This window comes from Seriola aureovittata, chromosome 15 (genome assembly GCF_021018895.1).
Source record: "Seriola aureovittata isolate HTS-2021-v1 ecotype China chromosome 15, ASM2101889v1, whole genome shotgun sequence".
Taxonomy (NCBI): domain Eukaryota; kingdom Metazoa; phylum Chordata; class Actinopteri; order Carangiformes; family Carangidae; genus Seriola; species Seriola aureovittata.
Window position 1 is genome coordinate 15335094 of NC_079378.1, and position 20157 is coordinate 15355250.

Sequence of the window (20157 nt, forward strand, 5' to 3'; positions counted from 1 at the left end):
ACATTAGGCTACCCCATGACTCAGATCAGCTTCCTATCCTTAACCTGAGGTTTTACTCTCACCCCTTGTAGCTATTGAAGTTGCTTTTTAACATTTTTTCCTACATTTTCTGTCTTCATGCAATATTGTAGATAGTCTTTATAGTTCACTCCAGCCTTTTGTTCCAATTATAATCTGCATTTTGTTCTCTTCTGCAGTGATATTGAGTTGATATTAAATGTCCAAATCAAATGATCCACTCAATCTGAGGGGAATTATTCAGCAGATCTATTGGGTGCGTTTCACACTAAGAATAGCAATGACACACATTCCCAAACCCTTTTCCTGATAATAAGGTATGCATGTTAAGCGTTTTCCCTTGCAGCTGATTGGCCGGACTGTGCTGACATTCATGTGCTCACTATTCAGGTCACTGAGCTTGGAGTGTAGATGATGCTGGAATGATATTCCTATGAGGGCTCTCTGAGCCCAGGCTGTAATAAGATGTTGTCAGTGAAAATATAAAATGTTTGTCATTTCTCTTCTCTTTGATCCTCAACTTTTCTCTAGATGACAGGGTTATGTAATTTCCTTTCACATAAAATTAACGTAAGAGATGAATCCTTTTATATGTTCTCACATTTCTTATGTCTGCAAACTGCCACAGTAATGAAAACAGGATATATAATTCACAACTTAAACATATCTCATCTTGCTAAGTATTCATATTGTTTTATTGATTAAATAGGAAACAGAACAACATAGATGAGACTATACACAGAAATATCGTTCTCATCTTACAGTATAAGTGGGATAAGGATAAGGATGTGCCAGTGTACGAGCTGGAGATCTCATCTCAGCATCCTCCCTGTCTTGTTCAAACGTCCACAGTGCCATTCATAATGGCTGCTGTTGCCTGTCCATTTCAATGGAAGGAGTTGTTTCCACCCCTCCTCCTTCAAACCACAGTCTCTCCATTAGTTCACAGTGAGATCTGATCAAGTTACATATGAGCAGGCAGACACAGGCGCTGTACAGTTCAACATCTTGTGCAAAAATTAATGGCACGTTTTCTGCTACATACATCCAGAGATAGGTGTGGAATGTAAATTTGGTTCTTGCATTTATTTATAGAGCTCCTGCTCTTGTTCTCCTGACACAAATAAAAGGTAAAGGGCCTGGTTGTTATCAAAGAGACTTTCTGGAAAGAAAAGACAAAAAAGATTTGACGGTTCCTACAAAAAGTGGGAGTAACAAAAGTTAAAAGTACTGTAGAAAAGATTGAATAAATTCTGAAAGTCTGTTGCAAAAGCACCCTTAGAAAGGCACTCGCCCATGTTGTGTGTGTGACTGTGTTCCAGAAGACCTTTTTATTTTGCTTATCCTTAGTTACCGATGCTGCTGTGTGTTCAGGTGTGACCCCGAACCTTTCCTGAGTGCGTGTCCAGTTGGCTCAGCACCAAAGAGCCAGGCTTGTTGCTTCAGCTCCCTGTGGAGATGTTTTGTGCTTGAGTGCTGTCAGCCTCCTTGACTCTGTTACTGCTGCTTATGGTGTAGTGAAGCCAAGAGATGACAGAGAGACAAGCCAAGAATTACAGTATAGAAATATAAATGAAAAAAGGGTGGTCATGTAGTTATAGTGGACAATGGTTGCAGTCAAAGCCATAATCTGTATCCTTGATCCAGACCTCTCATTTTCTTATCTGGGTGCTGCCTCCGGCAACTGCAGGTTTGTTACCAACCCTGCGGACAGGAACCTTAGACACAGGTATCTTGGTGCGGTGGGGTTCTTTAGCTTGAGGGATTTGGGAGGCAGTGTGAGACTGTGCACCGTGCTTCACAGGGATCTTTGAGTCACGCGGTAAACTGGTGAGGACTTTCAGCTGAGGAGGCTGATGACTCTCCTCCTGGGTGTGTTTTAAGGTGGGCACATTGAACTCGACATTACTGACTTTATCTTTGCTCCCTGCATCATGTGAGTTGAAATGGGGCCTCTCTTCTTCTAACACAGGGGTAGGTGGGTTTCTGCTCGCTTCATCATCAACATGTTGGCTGTCCCGAACAGGTAGCTTGCCTACTCTGCCCCCTCCAACTACGGGTATTTTGCTAAGCCCTGATGCCTTAACTGGTGGTGTCCTCCTTTCTCTGGAGGGGCCCTGGAGACTTGTTTGTGACTCACTGTTCAGTTCTTCTGTTTTGGACGGCCCAGTCTGGGCCCCGTGGGCAACTGCGCTACTTCGACTAGCCAGTTGCCAATCCACTGATGCCTGTCCACTCCCTCTCATCTTAGCAGAGGCTGGGGCTTCACTCAGTGCAGGGGCAGGAGGAAGAGAAGTAACAGGGCAAGGAGCAGGGGTGGGTGCAGGAGGAGCTTTAGGTACAGAAACTGGGATCTGAGCAGGAGGGACTTTAGACACAGAAACTGGGATCTGAGCTGGCTCCGGAGGAACTTTAGATACAGAAACTGGGATCTCCACAGGCTCCGGAGGAACTTTAGATACAGAAACTGGGATCTGAGCTGGCTCCGGAGGAACTTTAGATACAGAAAATGGGATCTGAGCTGGCGCTGGAGGAACTTTAGATACAGAAACTGAGATCTCAGCAGGCGCCGGAGGAACTTTAGATACAGAAACTGGGATCTGAGCTGGCTCCGGAGGAACTTTAGATACAGAAAATGGGATCTGAGCTGGCGCCGGAGGAACTTTAGATACAGAAACTGGGATCTCCACAGGCTCCGGAGGAACATTAGATACAGAAACTGAGATCTGAGCTGGCTCCGGAGGAACTTTAGACACAGAAACTGGGATCTGAGCTGGCGCCTGAGGAACTTTAGATACAGAAACTGGGATCTCCACAGGCTCCGGAGGAACTTTAGATACAGAAACTGAGATCTGAGCTGGCTCCGGAGGAACTTTAGACACAGAAACTGGGATCTGAGCTGGCGCCTGAGGAACTTTAGATACAGAAACTGGGATCTGAGCTGGCTCCGGAGGAACTTTAGACACAGAAACTGGGATCTGAGCTGGCGCCGGAGGAACTTTAGATACAGAAACTGGGATCTCAGCAGGCACCGGAGGAACTTTAGATACAGAAACTGGGATCTGAGCTGGCGCTGGAGGGCCCTTAGATACAGAAACTGGGATCTGAGCTGGCTCTGGAGGAACTTTAGATACAGAAACTGGGATCTGAGCTGGCGCCTGAGGAACTTTAGATACAGAAACTGGGATCTGAGTGGCCGCCGGAGGAACTTTAGATACAGAAACCTGAATCTGAGCAGGAGCAGGGGGATCTTTAGACACAGAAACTGGTATTTGAGTAGGGGCAGGGGGAGCTTTAGATTGAGACACTGGGATCTGACCCAGAGCAGGAGGTAGTGGGGATGCTGTAGAAACAACAGCATGAGAGGTAGGGGCTTGAGTTGGTGTGGGAGCAGGGGGCTTATTATCTAATCTTAAAGAGACTGGAGGAGGACTGGGTTTAGTTGTGGGAGGAATCTCATCTAAAGGAACTGATGATGGAGTTGGGACAGATGCAGGGCTCGGTTGAGTTTTAATTGTCGCACTGGGGGTAGAAGATGGACAAAGATCTGGACCAGTAACAAGGGAGGAAGGGGTCTTATTTAAGTCCACTGGGCTAGGGGTGACTGTAGGCTTAGAGAGGGCCACAGATACTGACCCAGAGGTTGTAGTTGAGGGAGTTGTAGTTGTGGGAACCGCTGTTATCTTGGAAGGGATAACTGGTGCAGAAAAGGAGGGTTTGTTTGTAACAGCACAGGCCGATGGTACTGTCACTGGGGTTTTGGATTCTCCAGCAGCTGAACTTAGGGAAGGTTTGTAGGTAGTGGAAGTTTGCAGGTTCAAACTGGTAGCTGAATCCAATTTAGTAGGTGGAGGTTGGGTAAAAGCAACAGGGGTGGGAGGACCACGCGTTAGCGGTGGAGGTTTAGCTGACACAGGAGGTGGAGTGACGACAGGACTAGGTCTACTTACTGAAGCGATAACTGGAGGAGGTGCTGCAATCTCTGATGCCAATTTGCTAGCTGTCGAGGTAAGAGTCTGAGTAATCGAGGGAGCCTTTACTACAGTGGCTGGCGTGTTCGGGGGAGCTGTGGTGGTAGCAGAGGTGGAGCTTGTTGTGGATTTAATTGTCGAAGAGGAAGACATTATTGGAACTGAAAGGCTTGCTAACGTCACAGGGGTAGTTGAAAGTTGTGTGGGCGTAGGAGCTGATTTAATTTTAGTGCTGGCAGAGGCTGCAGTAGAGTCCGAGCTCAATTTCACTGAGTGAGTTGTCAAAGTGGAAGATTTGGTCAGTGTCGTGATGATGGTGCTCGGCTTGGCAATGGGAGAAGAGGTTGAAGCTGTCTTTGTCAGAGAAGTAAAGGATCGGGTCGAGGCTGTTGTGGGGGGTTTTGCTGTAGCTGTAGTGCTGACAAAAGTAGTAGTCAGCGGAGAGGAGATGGTGGGTTTGGGGAAGAGAGATGTGGGTGATGGCGAGACTTCACTCACCCAAGCACTGATGGCACTGCTGGCTTTTCCCCACTCTGCCTCCACATCAGCCATGATGTCTCCACCCCCTGAGATTGAGTCAAATGTCAGGAGAGAGGAGATGTCTGCCAGCAAGGAGCTCAGGCTGTTATCACCGGGTATCAAGGGTGGTTCAGGGGTGGGCAAAAGTGGCAAATGTTCATAAGTTCTACTCACATTGCCTGCTGTCACCTGGGGAGTTATGGTCTTTGACGGGGACGTGGCTGCACTGTCCTGTGTGGTGAAGCTCTTGACGGGCGTAGAGCTCTCATTCTCCGAGCTGTCCGGAGATCTAGGCTGGGATTTGGGGGTGAGGGTGAGGTCCTCCTTGATGATCTCCACACTGTTGGCGCGGGACGACATGAGAAGTGGGCTCGGAGGTGCTTCCTCCTTGTCCTCTTTATCCTTTGAGCGGAACTTAACATTGCCAAAGAGACCCTTCAGCCCGCGACGTTGCCGACCCACTGGCTGGGACACGGTGTGGACTCTGCGGTCCCCCACTCCTCTCCGGCCGCCCCTCAGCAATGACAGGAAGCTGAGGGACTTGGCTGAACTAGCTGAAGAAATGGAGGTGCGAGCAGGGGCAGCAGCCAGAACGCCATCTTCACCAAGCGGCTCCTCCTCTGCCTGCTCCCTATCTCCTTGACTCACCTCCTGTGCCTTTTCCTTCTCTGACTCCTGCTCCAAATCTGGTGCAGCGCTCTCCGATAATCCATCTAGGGTTTTGCTCTTAACAGGTGACTTGTTGTTTCCATCCCCTTTGCTTCGAATAGAAAAGATGTTACCTGGCTTGCGTTTACCAAACAGCTTGAATCCTTTTCTGATTTTTCCACTCGGCTGGGATTCACAAGGCGGGGGGTCCATGTTCTCCGTTTGTACATCCATCTTCTCTGTTTCCCCCTTTCTCTGTATCCTCCAGTCACTTGCTGCAGTTTTTATTCCCCAGCCAGTGGAGTGATCATTTATATCCAGACCTTCTCTTTATCGCCGTCTGTAGCCTTGCTTTACCTCTGTTGCTCTCAGTGCGTTTCTTTATCGGTTGTCCGTATCCCTCCCTCAGTCTATCTTTCCCATCCAGCCCTTTCTCCTCTATTTCTCCCTTGAAAGCCCCTCCCCTTTGCCTCGTTTTTTTTGTCTGGCTGCTCTCCCCGGTTGCCATAGCAACTGAGGAGCTAAGCAGCTTTCGTCAGCAATGCAGAGCCAGGGGCTGTCATCAACCCACCCTGAACGCAGCTTTCTCTTCCTCTCTCTCTTCCTCTCTGTCTGATGACTCTGTTTACATAAACAGCAAAGACAAATACTCCATTAACAGGGGCAAATTTTGAATTCTGAATGATCTGGCTTTATATAAACATCCCATCCATACATCTTATTCACATCTACTTTGTCAGAGCCTGTAGTAACTTACCCCAGTCTGTTAAACAACATAAAACAACAATTTCATAAATCATTATTGCTAGAGTGTCACAGTTTATTACATTCAAGTTTTGAGCATAATTAGCATGTTGACCCACATCCCCACGAGGCTGCATATTACGTTAAAAAAGCATAATTTTAATACCTGTTAGACAACATGTAAAAAAATAACAATGTTAAGGCTTCCTGTGAAGCGTAAGTGGTGTTTCTATCAAAGTCTTGTGGGAGGGCGTGACCTTTTGAACATCTTAACAGAGTCAACAACAGCCCTAAAGACAATGAAGCCATTGAGAATGATTACATAATTATAAATGAATGAATAGATTTCATTTTAAGACGGGTATGGTAATATTGATATGATCCCTCTTATTGACTGGTACGGTAAGTATTTTTATGTGTAAATATTAATTTGAGCATTTTTATAGTTAAGGCACTCAGTTACTGTGAGATGTGATGCTGAGTTTAATGTCAAATGCAATCCTCTAATTAACACAGTGCTCTATCGCCTTTATTTATTTTCATTCACTTCATTAATTTCACATTTTCAGGGGCTTTTCAGGGGTTATTTGCCAGGCTGTAGGAATACATACCAATATACAGATTACTTCAGAAGCTTGTCTGAATGTCATTAAATCTTAAGTAGTCATGTGCATTTTGTTAGTAGATGTTAACAGTCATCAAGTGCTATCAGTTAAATGAATTTTCTGCTTGATTTGAACACATATTATTAAATGACTATAATTACTTATTTTGAAATATGTCCATCCTAAAAAAAAAAATCTACTTTTGTGTGAATGTTTCAAAATGTTTTACAACTAATAACAAACAATGAGTTATTTTACTTTTTCCCTGACCCACAGTTGTCAGTGTAATACTTCCTGTAATATCTGTCTGTTCCCCCTTGAAATTGACCTAGAGAGTGTGTGTTTTTTACAAATTAGTCATGTGAGTCAAGGAGCTACGACGGGTCGTTCTTTATTATCAGGTTAACGGATGAGGTTTTGAGGTGGAACAAGCGCGGCCTCTTGTGGTTGTTTGAGAAACAACACGTGGCACAGTTTGGCTGCAGACGGCTTTGAAATGTACATCTGTCTGAGTCTGAAAATAAAGCTGCTGTCTCATCCACATGTATTCCCTGGCCCAAATAAGTCTGAGTAAGTGGGTCAGCAATCTTTGAACAAATCTGGCTGTTTTTCCTAGACTGTCTTAAGACACAGTAAGAGATTTAAGGATAGACACTGGTACGCAATTGAAGAGAAACGAAATATAACATACGGATTAAGTTGCCTTCTAAAGCTTTGGCACATTTGTTCGCCACCAGTCTGCAGAGATGTTTGCAACAGAGATGGATTGACATGAGATCCCCACTAAAACTGAAATATGAATAAACAGAATGATTAGAGGGTTACACAGACTTCCCTGTACATGCTGCTCAATAGACAATAGAAAGAATAGAACCTTAATAAATGTATTCATGTTTTGATGCTTAGATTCTCAGCCTCCTATAGGCACTGTACTGAATACATACACAATTAACCAGCTGAATACTGTGTCACCAGTCACTGCCCACTACCAAGAAAAATACTTCATCTGTTATTGAAGATCACTTCAACATCTCCGCACCATGGCCAAACTCACAATTGTTGTACTGACCACAGTCTCTCTGTCTCTTTCTGTCACAAACACACAGACACGCACACATGCATCAACACAACTAAATAGGTGCTTTTAATTTACTGTATTCTAGGCAAATGTAAAAATGTTAATTACATATATTCATAAACCTGCACAATCCCAGTCCAAAGAACCAGTTTGCTCATTTTCGGCCTTTCATCCGCTCTATATTTGTCCCAGTATGACATGCACATATACATATACATATACATACAGTACATACAGCATGCTGTTGCACTTCTCTGTACATTCTGTATTTCGTAAGAAGGTTCTGGTCCTCTCTGCCAGATCCTAGTTATCAACTGACAAAAGCTCTGTCACCCCAATTTCAGTTTTTGAAACTAGTAAAAGCTTAAAGGAATAATTTATCATTTTGTGAAAGAGACATATCCGCCGTCTTGCAGAGACTTAGATCAGAAGATTGACACGACTGTCATATGGTATCAGTCCTCTCATCTAACTCGCAGCAAGAAACGGAATATGTCGCAAACTATCACCGCTTCACCCAAATCACAAAGAGGAAGAAGAACATCTCTCCTCTTTCTGTTATATATCAGATAGTGTCTGTTACTTTTTCACTAGTTTTGAAATATCTATGTCTCTAACATTTCTGCCTCCACTGCAGTGCAATGGAAGTGAACAAAATTTTACTTGTAGTTCTCAAAACAGCCATTTCTTTCCAGAATCAGTGTCTTACTTGCTCTGTGCACACTCTTCAGAGGGACATTTTTTTTGGGGGGGCAGGACTGTGCAGGACATGGTCATTTGGGGGAATCAGTCCTTTTATGTTTTGTCACCTACAAACTACAAACAAATGTCAGTGAGTGCTGTGCGAGAAGTACAAAGAGATGTTGAAAGGCACCCAGGTAGTCCTTTGATTAGAAAAAAAGATGTTATTTCCTCTTACACCTGAGTGACAGAATGAGGTAAAACATTATATTAAATAAAAAAGGTTTTTCAGACTGACGATGGCCTCCTAACTTAGATAATTTGAAGCGTCATTTAAAGATCCGTGTTGGCTTCCACTCTTTTATCTGCCTCCTTTTTTTTAGACATCATGCTCAACGAGAGCTCTGGCGTTGTGGTCGTTGTCATGTGCCTCAGAGGGAAGTGTGTCATATGTACGACGGTACAAAAACCGAGTGATCAGAGTGATGATGAACATCTCCATGATCATCATCTGCTGACTCAGCACTGCAGGGCAGAGAGACAGAGAGAGAAATAAAAAACCTTTTTTTTCCCTTTTTTTTTTTTTCACTTCACACGTCGGCAAAAGGATGCAGAAAGACATTTGGAGATTTTTCTTACTGGATCCACGAGCTTGAGAAGAGAAGGGGGGAGCGCAGGCGATGGTTCCATCCAAGGCCAGGATGTTAATGATTGATGTCTGCAGCTGACTTAACACAAGTATTAGCTGAGGAGAAAACCAGTTGCTGATCAGTTACACACGGTGTATATACAGTGCAGTTAAAGGTACACCGTGTAGCATCTCTGAAAATCTGTGACACCAAGCAAATGCAACCACATGCAGGCAAGCGGACTGGTTAACACTGTGTCGCTCCAGTGGGAATTTGCACGGCTAATGGTTCTCTAAATTTAGACTACCTTCCCCATAAACCCTGTCGCTCTCTGTCTGTCTGTCTGTCTGTCTGTCTGTTCTCTTTTTCTTCGCTGAATAGGATAACCATGCTGGGAAGCATTTCACTCACTCATTGTAAGAAACTGTAACAAAAGTGAACACAGAGTGAAAAGGAGGGTAATCTTATTTGTGCAATAAAAACAGCAACACTCTTATCGTTGTGAGTCATAAAGCAATCAAACAATTTGACAAACAAAGAGTGGGAGAGGCTTGTAATCCTCTTAGTTTGATTTCTTTTCACCAGTGTGACTACATTTGTGTTCAAGCAACATAAAGCAGCTCATGTTGCTATTTTGTATGTTTTTTTGTTTTTTTTACTCTGTAGTACAAGTATACGAGGAGGCTTTCCCCATGCCGGGGATAGATTGTGATTGTGACCGAGGACTGTAGCACACAATATAGTGACTCACTTGGTACATGGCATACTTGGGTACAATATTGAGGCTGCGTATATGGCTGTTAGTGTTCATGAAGACGATGGCAAGAGGCCAGAGGGAGATGATTGTGAGAACACCAATGAATGGATTAATCCAAATAGCTGTACCAGTGATCTCGAGCTGAAAAAGAAGCAGAGAAATATTTACATTTTATGTCATGCTCATTTGATTTTTTTTTTCTAGTACAAGCAGACATGTGGCAAAGCGTTTCAAATACTTACATCAGAGAGATCAAAGTTGCCATTCGTCCACAATATTATGGCGAGGACAGTGAGCACAGTCTTGAGGATTGCATACTGAAGAGCGCCCATCTTCAGTAAGAAAAACATTCGCCTGAATGATCCCAACCAAAGAAAGATCGACTTTAGATCATAAGACAATGTCTAGTTCGTAGAGAAAGACATAGAAAGGGTTTATAAAGGATATAAATACAAGTGGGATTAAATGACTTTAAAATGTCACTTTATGAGCAGTAAAGAACACAGGCTCGAGCTATTAGAGCCAGAACAGGAATGCGCAGACTGTGTTTGTATTAACATAGATACCGTGACATGGGCACGCGGGGTAAACAGAGGCAGCAGCAGCAGCAGGGTCCAGTGCTGATCTTAAAGGTTTCACCAGAAAACCGCTTCAGAAAAACATCGCTGCCCCCGAACTCCTCGATCATCAGAACCAGGACTTTATACACCACCACTGCAAAGTAACTGCAGAGAGAAAGAGGTTCAGGCCTGTTTGTAGAGAACAGATGTGCAATAAATCTCAGTCATCACTCTCACGGAGTACTGAACTTCGTTTTCACAGTCTGTGATGTTGTATTTGTGCTTACTTGGAAAGGAGACCAAATGTCAAATTTAACAATTCATTTATTTATTACCTGGCACACCTTCTCTTGACACATGAGGACAAACTAAAGACAGCTTCATGTTAATGGATTTTGACCCAGCTGCTAAACATGAACGTACTGTTCATAAATCACATGAATCAGAAAACACATAAAATTTACCTCTGTATATAGATTCCCTGTATTTTTAATAAAGATGAGCACATGGTGGCTGGAGGTGTGGCATGATCTTTGATCTGTGTGTGTGTGTGTAATGATTCATCGTGTGGTTAAACTTATTCTAAACTCTATACTAGGAGTGAGCACATAGTATCGTGAGGGTCTGGGGGATGGAGGAGTATTTACATTTGTTAATGCAAATTATTTTGTTTGCATGTAATCCTTTGGCCAAGACTTCTAATAATCTGCGTTTCATCTTTACTAAATTGTCATGGTGATACAATTCATCTCGTTATCGTTTTCCCTAGAATATGGACAGAAGCACCGATATCATATTTCAGCTTTTTAGAAGTGTCAGTAAAAAGAAACCTTCTACTGTATGAGAAAATACTTTGCCCTGTTTATTAATTCAGGTGTAGTTGAAAGGAAACGTACCAGTTAGACGTCATGTCTGTGAACATGACCGCCCTTGGAATCCACATCCCAAAACAAGCCATGGTGGCAATGACCTGACATGGAGAAATATCATCATCATTGGTGCATAAAAAAAAATGTAAGTTTAATGCTAATAAAGCATGGTTTGTTTTTTAGGTTGCATTTTCTCTGTTTCATGTTGTGTTTCAAAGGACCATGTGCCCCACTTCTTTACACCTATTCCACAAACAGTGATTGATAATGATTATTATTTCGACTGGTTTTAGAATTAGCTGCGTATTCTAACATCAAAACAGGCACTGAATGCTTACTGGTGCTGCACCATTTATCCAGATGATGGTCGACTTCTTGGGGTAGGGCAGTTTTTTATAAATATAGACGCACTGCTCCAGGTACAGCAGCAGGGAGATGCAGGACATGAAGGTGAGCATGGAGTACAGGCAAAGTCCAAATAGATCTAACTCTAATTTAAAACAAAGAGAAATCAGGTTGAAAAAATGTCAATTTCAGGACATTGTGGTGAAAGTCTTTTGTTACTCTAACACAAATTCATTTAATTCTAGCAGACATAAAACTGCTGTATACCCATGTCTGTGTAGAATGAAGTACTATGAGATTATTTATTTTTACTTTGTGGAACACTGTTGTATTTGTTGTAGAGGAAATTTATGGAAGATTCAAGACTTTCAGACATAGAGATGCACACAGGACACTGAGTGCTGAGGGAACTGTCATTAGCACAGACTGGCTGATAAGGGAATATTATCAGCGAGCAGGATGTAGTAATTTGGGTCACTTACGCTTTATCACATCGATGGCCAGCGGAGGCTCTTGTAAACAAGCTGGGTCAATGGTGCTGTTGAGGGCTTCCTCCATGGCATGCGGTTAACCCTCTTGAGAAGTTCACTAATGGACTATAGTTTAAAAAGAAATAGCAAAGAAAATTCAAATTGACCTCTCCTTCAGTAAAAGCTGATCAGCAGGTTGTAAACGTAAATTAACAAAGTCTAATCAGATCATCTGCTTTCCCCTTCTCATTGCAGTGTCCAGTGTTGGATTCTAGTAGCAGATTCGACAGTGAGTGTACTTTACCCTTTAGCTGACTTTTAAGGAATGAAGGTGAGATGATGGTTCAGAGGTTAAAAGTTTATGAGAATTCCTCCATATAAGTAACTGTCTCTCATTCATTCACAGAGTCAAGTCACAGTAATTAAAATGACACCAAGATCAGGGTTTTACTTAAAAGGCTGAACTTTGACAGGGTGTGTAGTTTCCTTTCCGGTAAATGTAAATGGCTATGAAAAAGATAGAGATAAAAGTTTCAGCACCTTGAGTGCACAGACTGTACTTCATAGTTTTTGTTGTAGTGTGTCCCCCAGTTTTCTCAGCAACTTCTCAGGATATTACTACTTATGTAGAATTATTTACAAGTGTTGTCAACATCACAGGCTAAAGTTGCATGGGTGGTTGGACATAAGAGTGTTAAATTTAGGTTTAACTGAAAGCAAAATGAAACCTGTTTATTTTAAATGGAAAAAAATAACAATTTCCATTGCCAGAGAAGCAAAAGAAAATGCAATTATTCTGAGAATTGAGGTTTTGAGTGGCCGACTGAGTGCTACATTTACATTATTCATCCCATATTTTAAACAAAATTAAGGTTTTTGACCTTTTGTCAGTAATAGATATTATTTGAGATTAATAATTTGAAAATCTTGGATAATCCTTTACAAGGAAGCTATGAACTATAAAGGGTCAAAGGAGTTTTTCTGAGTGTCGAGACTCTTACAGCTTCACCTGTTGCACAGTTGAATGGCACTGAGGTCGTTCACCTTTCCCCAGCAAGCCAGTAATTGTTCCCAGCTCATCATGTTTGTGTGCAAGACGAAATGTCTGCTCAATAAGTCATCCAATAGTTACTGAGAAATTTAACTTGAAGCCAAAAACATCAACCCGTAATGGAAACACTGATTTGAAATAAGTCTTATTAAAAATGTCATTTGACTGGAATCTGGACAAATCTATAAGTTTTACATTCTTGTCATTCATTACAAATCACAGTGCACCAATGTTCAAGATGAAGAACCACACTTTATAGTTTCTTATATTACATTTATTGTTACAGAACAATGAAGATCACCCTGCTTAAATATTTCTCTCAATAAAAAAGCAATTCTTTACAGGCCTTACTACATTTGCAGCTCTAGCTGCCTGGAGGTGTATTAAGCCAAGTTCAGTCAGTGAAATTAGTTATTAAACTACTATGAGTACATTCACATGGGCTACCACTCAGTCAATAATATCTACACGTTATTATTATGTACTGATCACTCAGGCAAACTCCACACTGTGCATCATTTCCACTAAATCCAATGTAATATAATGAAACAGCTGCCAGGAGCACAGAGAGGAGCATTTATGACGACATTGGTAAATAAAGTTCACCTCATCTATCCTGGTTTAGGCTCATGGACGCAGTTGAACAGATTCCCCTGTATAAACATTTTTTTCATTGTGGTTTCATTTTGTACTCTTTGCTTTCCAAACTTTCAAATAAATCTTATCATCATCCTGGAAAAACAAATGGAAGGAACACAGATTTAAGCCTTGACCGTTGGCAGTAACACACAAGATTGATTCATTTTATACAACAGTAAAGGATTGATCATGAGCGTGAAAATGTTCAACGGAAGTAAGAGGACAAACATGAGCGTCTGTGATCTAGTATCTTTTTTAAAAGAAAATAAATATAAATAAATAAAATCAATATACAAGGAAAGACAATGAAATTAATTTACAAAAGCTTAATGACAAAGAAATTACAAATATTTATAGTGCAATGAAAAATGGCAATGTCATTGACAATGATCTGGTTATGTGTCTTGATTATTTGGAATTAGAAACAGTTTTAACTGCAGTTAAACTAGATTTGGTCCTCACATATCAAGCTTATATATCACTTGCGTATTTACCCATCGTATAAAATTTGAAATGCAAAAATAATATCTTAAAAGTGTAAACAAAAAGACCTTTAAATCTTTTTAATCATGTAAACTGTCAACTAAATTAGACCCTTTGATAATTGACTAGCGGTCTTAATAATTGCACTGTGCTTGGAGTGAAAAACTGATAAAACATATTGCACAAACTATTGACAGAACTGAAATGTGTCACCGTCTTTTATGTTGAGTGATACAAATCTCGCTTTAGTGGTTCCCACTGCTCTACATCAAACATTTGAGGTTTAGTTATAATGCTGGATTAATACTGACAAAGATGATTCTCTTGTTGAAATGTATAATGTGATTAATCCACGTAGATAAATGTAGACATATTGGCTCAAGGGGGGAAAAAAAGCAACAAAACATTATTTGAATGTCTTTGGCTCAAAACAAAGACAAAACTTCTGAATCACCCCTGAAGGACCTGGTGGGGTGTATGAGGTCCCTGCACAATCTCAGTTGATATGATAACATTATTGTTTAAAGCACAGTAGATGAAGGATGATCCGCTTGATGTACATACAAAAACATGTGGCTTGAGGCTGCACTGTCAAACTCAAAATGAGGTTTGGAGGACGGCTCCTGCGGAGGTGCTGATGCTCCTGATTTAAGGCATCGAAGTTGATGAACTCTTTTACTGATGTGCCTGCGACCTGCAGCAACAGCCAGCAAAGTATAAATAAACACTTGAGGATGACAAACCAGCTGAACTCTACAGTATTCATGTCACATCCACATACCTGCTATGGCTCACTCTCCATTGTCACAGAGACTATCTGACCTCCGTCTGAAAAGAAACCAGTGATTAATTACCACAAACACGAGCCATCATGACGGAAAAATTAATAACGTGATAGAAAGCATCAGCAACACACCAACTTTCTCTTTGCTCTCATCCACTGTGTGTTGTATGTTGTTACCAGGCACACAAGGGTTGGTCTCTCCATCAGCAGGGCTGTAATTTTAATCACATTAGAGATTATCACCCTGCAAACAAAACTGAAAGGAAGCAGATTAAATTAAAAAAAAAAAAAAAAAAAAAAACACTTGCCTTTTTCCATTTTGCTGGAGGATGCTGTTTGCTTGTTCAGGGTCTATGTGTACCAATCTGGTAACAAAGGAATGTCCATCCCCCAGACTGATAAAACAGATAAAGTGGCATTAGTGAACTTGTTGGAACTGGAGCTAATGCTGTAGTTATATCAGGTCAGAGTAGACTCACCTTGAGAAAACAGGAAACATCCAGTACTTTGCTTGTTCTCCAAACACCTCAGCTACGTTTCTGCTACAGCCGAGTGAGAACCCATTTTTGTCTGGACCATTTGCAAAGACAGGAGCTCTAAAAGCCTCTGAAAAGAATATAAAAATATAGTTAATGGTGACTTTCAAAGGATATAATCAGCAGTTGAATTAAATTCACATATTTATTTATAATTACCTATAGTGGTCCTGTTCTTTCCAACCAGCCATAGATGGTAGCTGAGAAGTGACAGGATGCTGATAAAAAACAGGGCCGCCACGAAAAACAGAAACAAGATGTGGAATTTGGCGTGCGTTTCAGGCAGCTGTTTCTTCAGAGCGGAAAAAAAAAAAAAAAAAAGAGAACAAAAGTCTTAGTCTTGTCACTCTGCATGTCTGCAAGAATATTTCTAGTCCTCATGTCAAGTAATCTTAACTTAACAAATGACTGCAGTAACAGATCAAGTCCATTATTGTCTGACATAATCTTATTCATAGTATTTTTTGCTATAACAATATATTTCTTCACTGTTGGGACTACGTGACAGGAACCATTGTCTCATGCAAAGCTGTATGCTGAAGAGAGTCCACTGATAACATCACATGACACACTTGTGCACTACAGTGACACATTTGTAAACCAACTGGTTGATACTGTATCTTACGATGCAATCAGCTGTGGCTGATCACATGCCTCACCACAGCCCACTTAACTTTTAAATTGTATTTAATAATTAATAATGTTTAATTATTAATGACGTCCTTCAGAAGATGTAAGTTCCTCAAAAGATCCTGCCACCACCTTCAATGAACTGCAACCACAGCAAGCATTCACATGCAAACACATGTCAATTTAAAAAAAGAAAATAGGAAGTTTTGGTACTTACAGTCCAGAATTTGATGAAATACTGGACCACTGTAGCACAAATTACTACACAGTAGAGTGAAGCGTAGGCCAAGAACAAGACAAAGTACTTGTAATTTGAGAATCCAACACAGTTATTCACCCTGAGAAGAAACAAGAGACGGTGAAACCTCTTCATATTCTCTTGATTCTACAATAAATAAATATAAATAAACAATATGGCCAAAAGGTGACTACTGTAAAGTTAAGATTAATAAGCTGATGGAGAGCACAGACAGAAAACCTAGATCATGATGAAATAAAGAGCAATTTAAATTCATAATTGAATGAGAAAATCCTACCAGGGGCAGTGATGGTCCATTTTTAGCACACACCTTGAAGGATGAGAACACGGAAAAAGCACATCCCATTAGTAAAATCTAGTAAATGTCTACATGTAAGAAATTCAGCCTAAGATAATACACAGAACTCAATATAAGTCAGAATATATCTGTGTTTATGTTGTACATCCTAATGGTTGAAGATCTCATTTTAAAACCCTACAAAAATGTGAGTGAATATTTGGTTTAAAATCACTATTTGCAGCATAAATTAACACTGTTTAACTATGTAGTGTCTTATTTCTCAACAGTAACGCATATGCACTTAACAGTTTTCTCTGTTACCAGATGCTACAGCTAATTTTTTCTTGCAGCCGGAAATAAAAGCTTTTGGATGCTTTGGAAGATAAAATCAGTTTAAGCATGTCTACTCCTTTGGGGAAAACAAAAACAGAAAAATGAAAAGGGAGACAAGCCTTAATTACACAGTGTACAATTTCCAAACACTCACATTTCACAGGTTGAGCAGTGATGGCAGCGGTCAGGTTTGATTACCTGGCAGCTGTGACAGTATCGGATGGCTATTTAGAGAAAATGAAAGCACAATTATTAAAGTAATACTGTATAACTATTGTTTTTCCCCCCTACATACAGTGCTCTGATATCCAAGATATCACCATTAGGGTGTATGTGACGTAGCCAAAATATAAGCAAAATAAGAATTTCTGGTGTATTTTGCATATTTAACAATTTCCTGCCCTCTTCATTTTTTTGTCCATAATATTATTAATTCTATGAGTTAAATAAATAAATATGCGGGCAGTAATTTTATACAGTCTTTTGAAATATCCCTGTGAAACTAAGTAGGTTGATGAGTGGAGGAGCCAGGTGCAGCCCGTAGAGATAACGAGGCACACCTGAGTCCAATTATGCTTCCTTATAGGTGCAGTTGCGGAAAGAGCCGGATATGCACCAGCAGAGAAATAACAGCTTCTAGCATCACAGAGTACTCTGTTTTAAGAAGACATAAACAGAGTTGCCTTTTCATCCAAAAGGGGAAGACACGATGTAGCAATACCTTTACACAATGTCATTTGCATTGCCGATCTAATGTTGTCCATGTGAGTGACAAACATGAGCTGAACAAAGTGTCTCCGTGTCCGTCTTTGCTAAAGTCAGCAGTGAAAAAAACTGTTACTTAACGGTGTTTTCCCTGGTGGTCCTCTTTTGAGAAACTACTGGGAATTGAAATATTAAGCCAGCCATGGGCAGTTTTGCTGCTGTTAGTGAAAGCCTCACCTCCCCCCGCCGTGCGTGTGTACACGGGTAAATTCTTTGCCACTTTCTTCAGAATCTCTTGTTGCGTATCAGCTCGCTCCTCTCTCTCATACAATTCCTTCTCTGCTCTGGGCAGACAGAACTGACAGGAGCAGAAAAGAAAGCCTAAGTCAGAGAATACCTAATGCATGACACATAGTAAACTTAGGAGGTTTCTATATATGGGTATTTACAAAATCCTTTTTTATTTCTCTTGCCTTACCACTTTTGAGGGGCCCGCTGGTTTGGACCAGATAGTCTTCCAGTAGGACCATATAAACATGGTGAGGAAAATGTGAAAGATGACCAAGTAGCTGACTGTTGAGAGAAAGTTAAGGTTTGATTTGTAGATACACTGACATCTGTGGAATAATCATACAAGGTAGAAAATGAACAGTGTGCAGGGGCATCACTTACTTCGTTCTGCATTATTTGGGATTGTATCTACATTAGGCAGAGAAAAAATACATTAGTGAGCAGCAATGAATGCCCTAAGAATGCATGACTACACATCCCCCACCACACACACAGACACACACACACCAGCCCTTTCTCAAACCATGTGGTAGCAGCCTGGCACGGCCAGCAGTGACCCACCCATAACAGAGAGCTTTGTTTAAGCAGCAGGGATGTCCCTGTCCTGTCCACAGCCGCTGAGCTACAGACATAACTGCAGTATATCTACATGCTTATAATGGTATCATCAGTTCCAGCCTGGAACAGACTATAAAAAAACCAACTGTGGGTGAGGGGATAGTACATGATCAATATCTATCTGCTGAATGATACAGAAAATACTCATGCCCACTTTTTAAGCTTGGAGCACTGAGTCAGGTCAATCCTAAGTGAACATGCTTACATATTAAGCACATTTAATTATGAGACAATAGTATACAACATCTTATTTCACTCACTACTGAATGATGAATGTGTGACAGTTGTAAAACAAATTATTTGACTTAAAATATAATAATAATCAGTCCCTCTGAATCAATCATTTGCTTCAATATTTTTGGATTTTTTTTTTTTTAACTTTAATGTCTTTAATAATGCAACTATTTAATCCTTTACAGATTAAACCACTTTGACAGGTACAAAAAGTCATCGTTACATGGTATAAGGTTTTGCTTTATTACCCAGTTTTTATCTTGATGCATGATGTTGTAACAGTATCAGTTATTAAGTAAATAATAAGCCTGATAATTTTCTCCTAAAACAAAGTCGAACAGCAGACTCTTTCAAGGTCTTAACCACCTTCCTTCTTCTCCAGCAGCAACTACATCTTCAATGAAAGCTACATCTTTTAAATTAGGGAGCTACAACAAAAACACCTGAGGAAGTTTTACAGTCTTAGTCAACTTCAGCCCATATTTCATGTCACCTGGTGCATTACAAGTATCACGAGGAAATTATTAATCATTAATTTACGGCTGTAAAAGCCACCCGGACTCTCCAAATCTACTCGACAAACACGTTTCCCGGTTATATTAACACATACGTTGCTGTCATGAAGGAATGAATGTATGTGAATGGTTAGAAGAGTCAGAAACTGAGGTTTGATCGCATGTATGCAGTTTTGGGGGTGATTTTCAATCTCACTTCAACTAGCCTATCAAACTTGGCAACCCCTGAAACTGTCAACACAAGCAGAAATCCGCCCCGCCATAGGCAAACACTTATAAAAGTGAATATACTTACACACACAGAGCTCCACGACATAAGCGTAATAAGACCAACCGACAACCAGGTTAATAAACAGGACAGGTACCCAATTCAGAGCCCGTTTGCAGCACCTCAGCGCATGAGAGGGCGCCATCTTTAATCCGTGCAGGATATTCGCTGACGGCGACGTCACATCCATGGTTTTAAGAGACGGAGCCAAAGATACTACAAAACCCAGATCCTCGACTGGAACATGCGCAGTTATTTTTGTAGTTCTGAAACGCTGGGTTTATATATTGTAGCCTGACACATAGGTCTGCTTTGGTTTGACTATAGAGTCGTTTAGAGGTGGAAAGTAAGTACATTTACTCAAGTACTGCAATAAAGTATAAGTCTGAGTTACTTGTACTTTACTTGACTATTTTCTTGTCATGCTACTTTATAACTTAGCCTACTTACAAATTAACATTTTACATACAAAACATACGAAGAACTTATAAAATGTGATCCTTTACTACTGTACCAAACAATATGTAAAGGGTAAATGATAAGTTGATTAGGCTACTTGATTTTTCAGTTGACATAAAAACTATTTTGATAGTGGGTTAAGTCATTTTTCAAAATAAAAACGTACATGGTTCCAGTT

The 20157-nt window shown here is 40.8% G+C and overlaps 2 protein-coding genes across 2 annotated transcripts; both read right to left on the reverse strand.

Annotated features, from left to right (window-relative positions):
• Positions 1-686: 686 nt before the first annotated feature.
• LOC130182799 (mucin-2-like) lies at positions 687-11982 on the reverse strand. The gene is made up of 9 exons (XM_056397949.1): positions 11907-11982; positions 11418-11569; positions 11107-11180; positions 10217-10375; positions 9893-10004; positions 9645-9791; positions 8904-9009; positions 8695-8789; positions 687-5183 (listed from the first exon to the last, which is right to left on the reverse strand). The coding sequence occupies exons 1-9, from the start codon at positions 11980-11982 to the stop codon at positions 1671-1673; spliced, it is 4434 nt and encodes a 1477-aa protein (XP_056253924.1). The 3' UTR covers positions 687-1670.
• A 1195-nt stretch (positions 11983-13177) lies between these two features.
• Positions 13178-19671, reverse strand: LOC130183031 (palmitoyltransferase ZDHHC20-B-like). Its single transcript, XM_056398341.1, has 13 exons — positions 19548-19671; positions 18267-18293; positions 18073-18167; positions 17832-17952; positions 17044-17113; positions 16554-16586; positions 16235-16355; positions 15547-15679; positions 15331-15457; positions 15160-15246; positions 14984-15063; positions 14849-14895; positions 13178-14761 (listed from the first exon to the last, which is right to left on the reverse strand). The coding sequence occupies exons 1-12, from the start codon at positions 19663-19665 to the stop codon at positions 14852-14854; spliced, it is 1056 nt and encodes a 351-aa protein (XP_056254316.1). The 5' UTR covers positions 19666-19671; the 3' UTR covers positions 13178-14761; positions 14849-14851.
• Between the last annotated feature and the right edge of the window lie 486 nt (positions 19672-20157).

What these genes read in the sequence shown, in the direction of transcription:
- LOC130182799 (XM_056397949.1), bottom strand. Translation starts at nt 11,982, where the DNA reads ATGGAGGAAGCCCTCAACAGCACCATTGACCCAGCTTGTTTACAAGAG. An exon ending in GGATAAATGGTGCAGCACCA is followed by an intron (nt 11,181 to 11,417) that starts GTAAGCATTCAG and finishes TCTCCATGTCAG; the next exon opens with GTCATTGCCACCATGGCTTG. An exon ending in GCAACTTTGATCTCTCTGAT is followed by an intron (nt 9,792 to 9,892) that starts GTAAGTATTTGA and finishes CTTCTTTTTCAG; the next exon opens with CTCGAGATCACTGGTACAGC.
- LOC130183031 (XM_056398341.1), bottom strand. Translation starts at nt 19,665, where the DNA reads ATGGCGCCCTCTCATGCGCTGAGGTGCTGCAAACGGGCTCTGAATTGG. An exon ending in CAGCGGGCCCCTCAAAAGTG is followed by an intron (nt 17,953 to 18,072) that starts GTAAGGCAAGAG and finishes TGCTCCTGTCAG; the next exon opens with TTCTGTCTGCCCAGAGCAGA. An exon ending in AAAGAACAGGACCACTATAG is followed by an intron (nt 15,458 to 15,546) that starts GTAATTATAAAT and finishes TATTCTTTTCAG; the next exon opens with AGGCTTTTAGAGCTCCTGTC.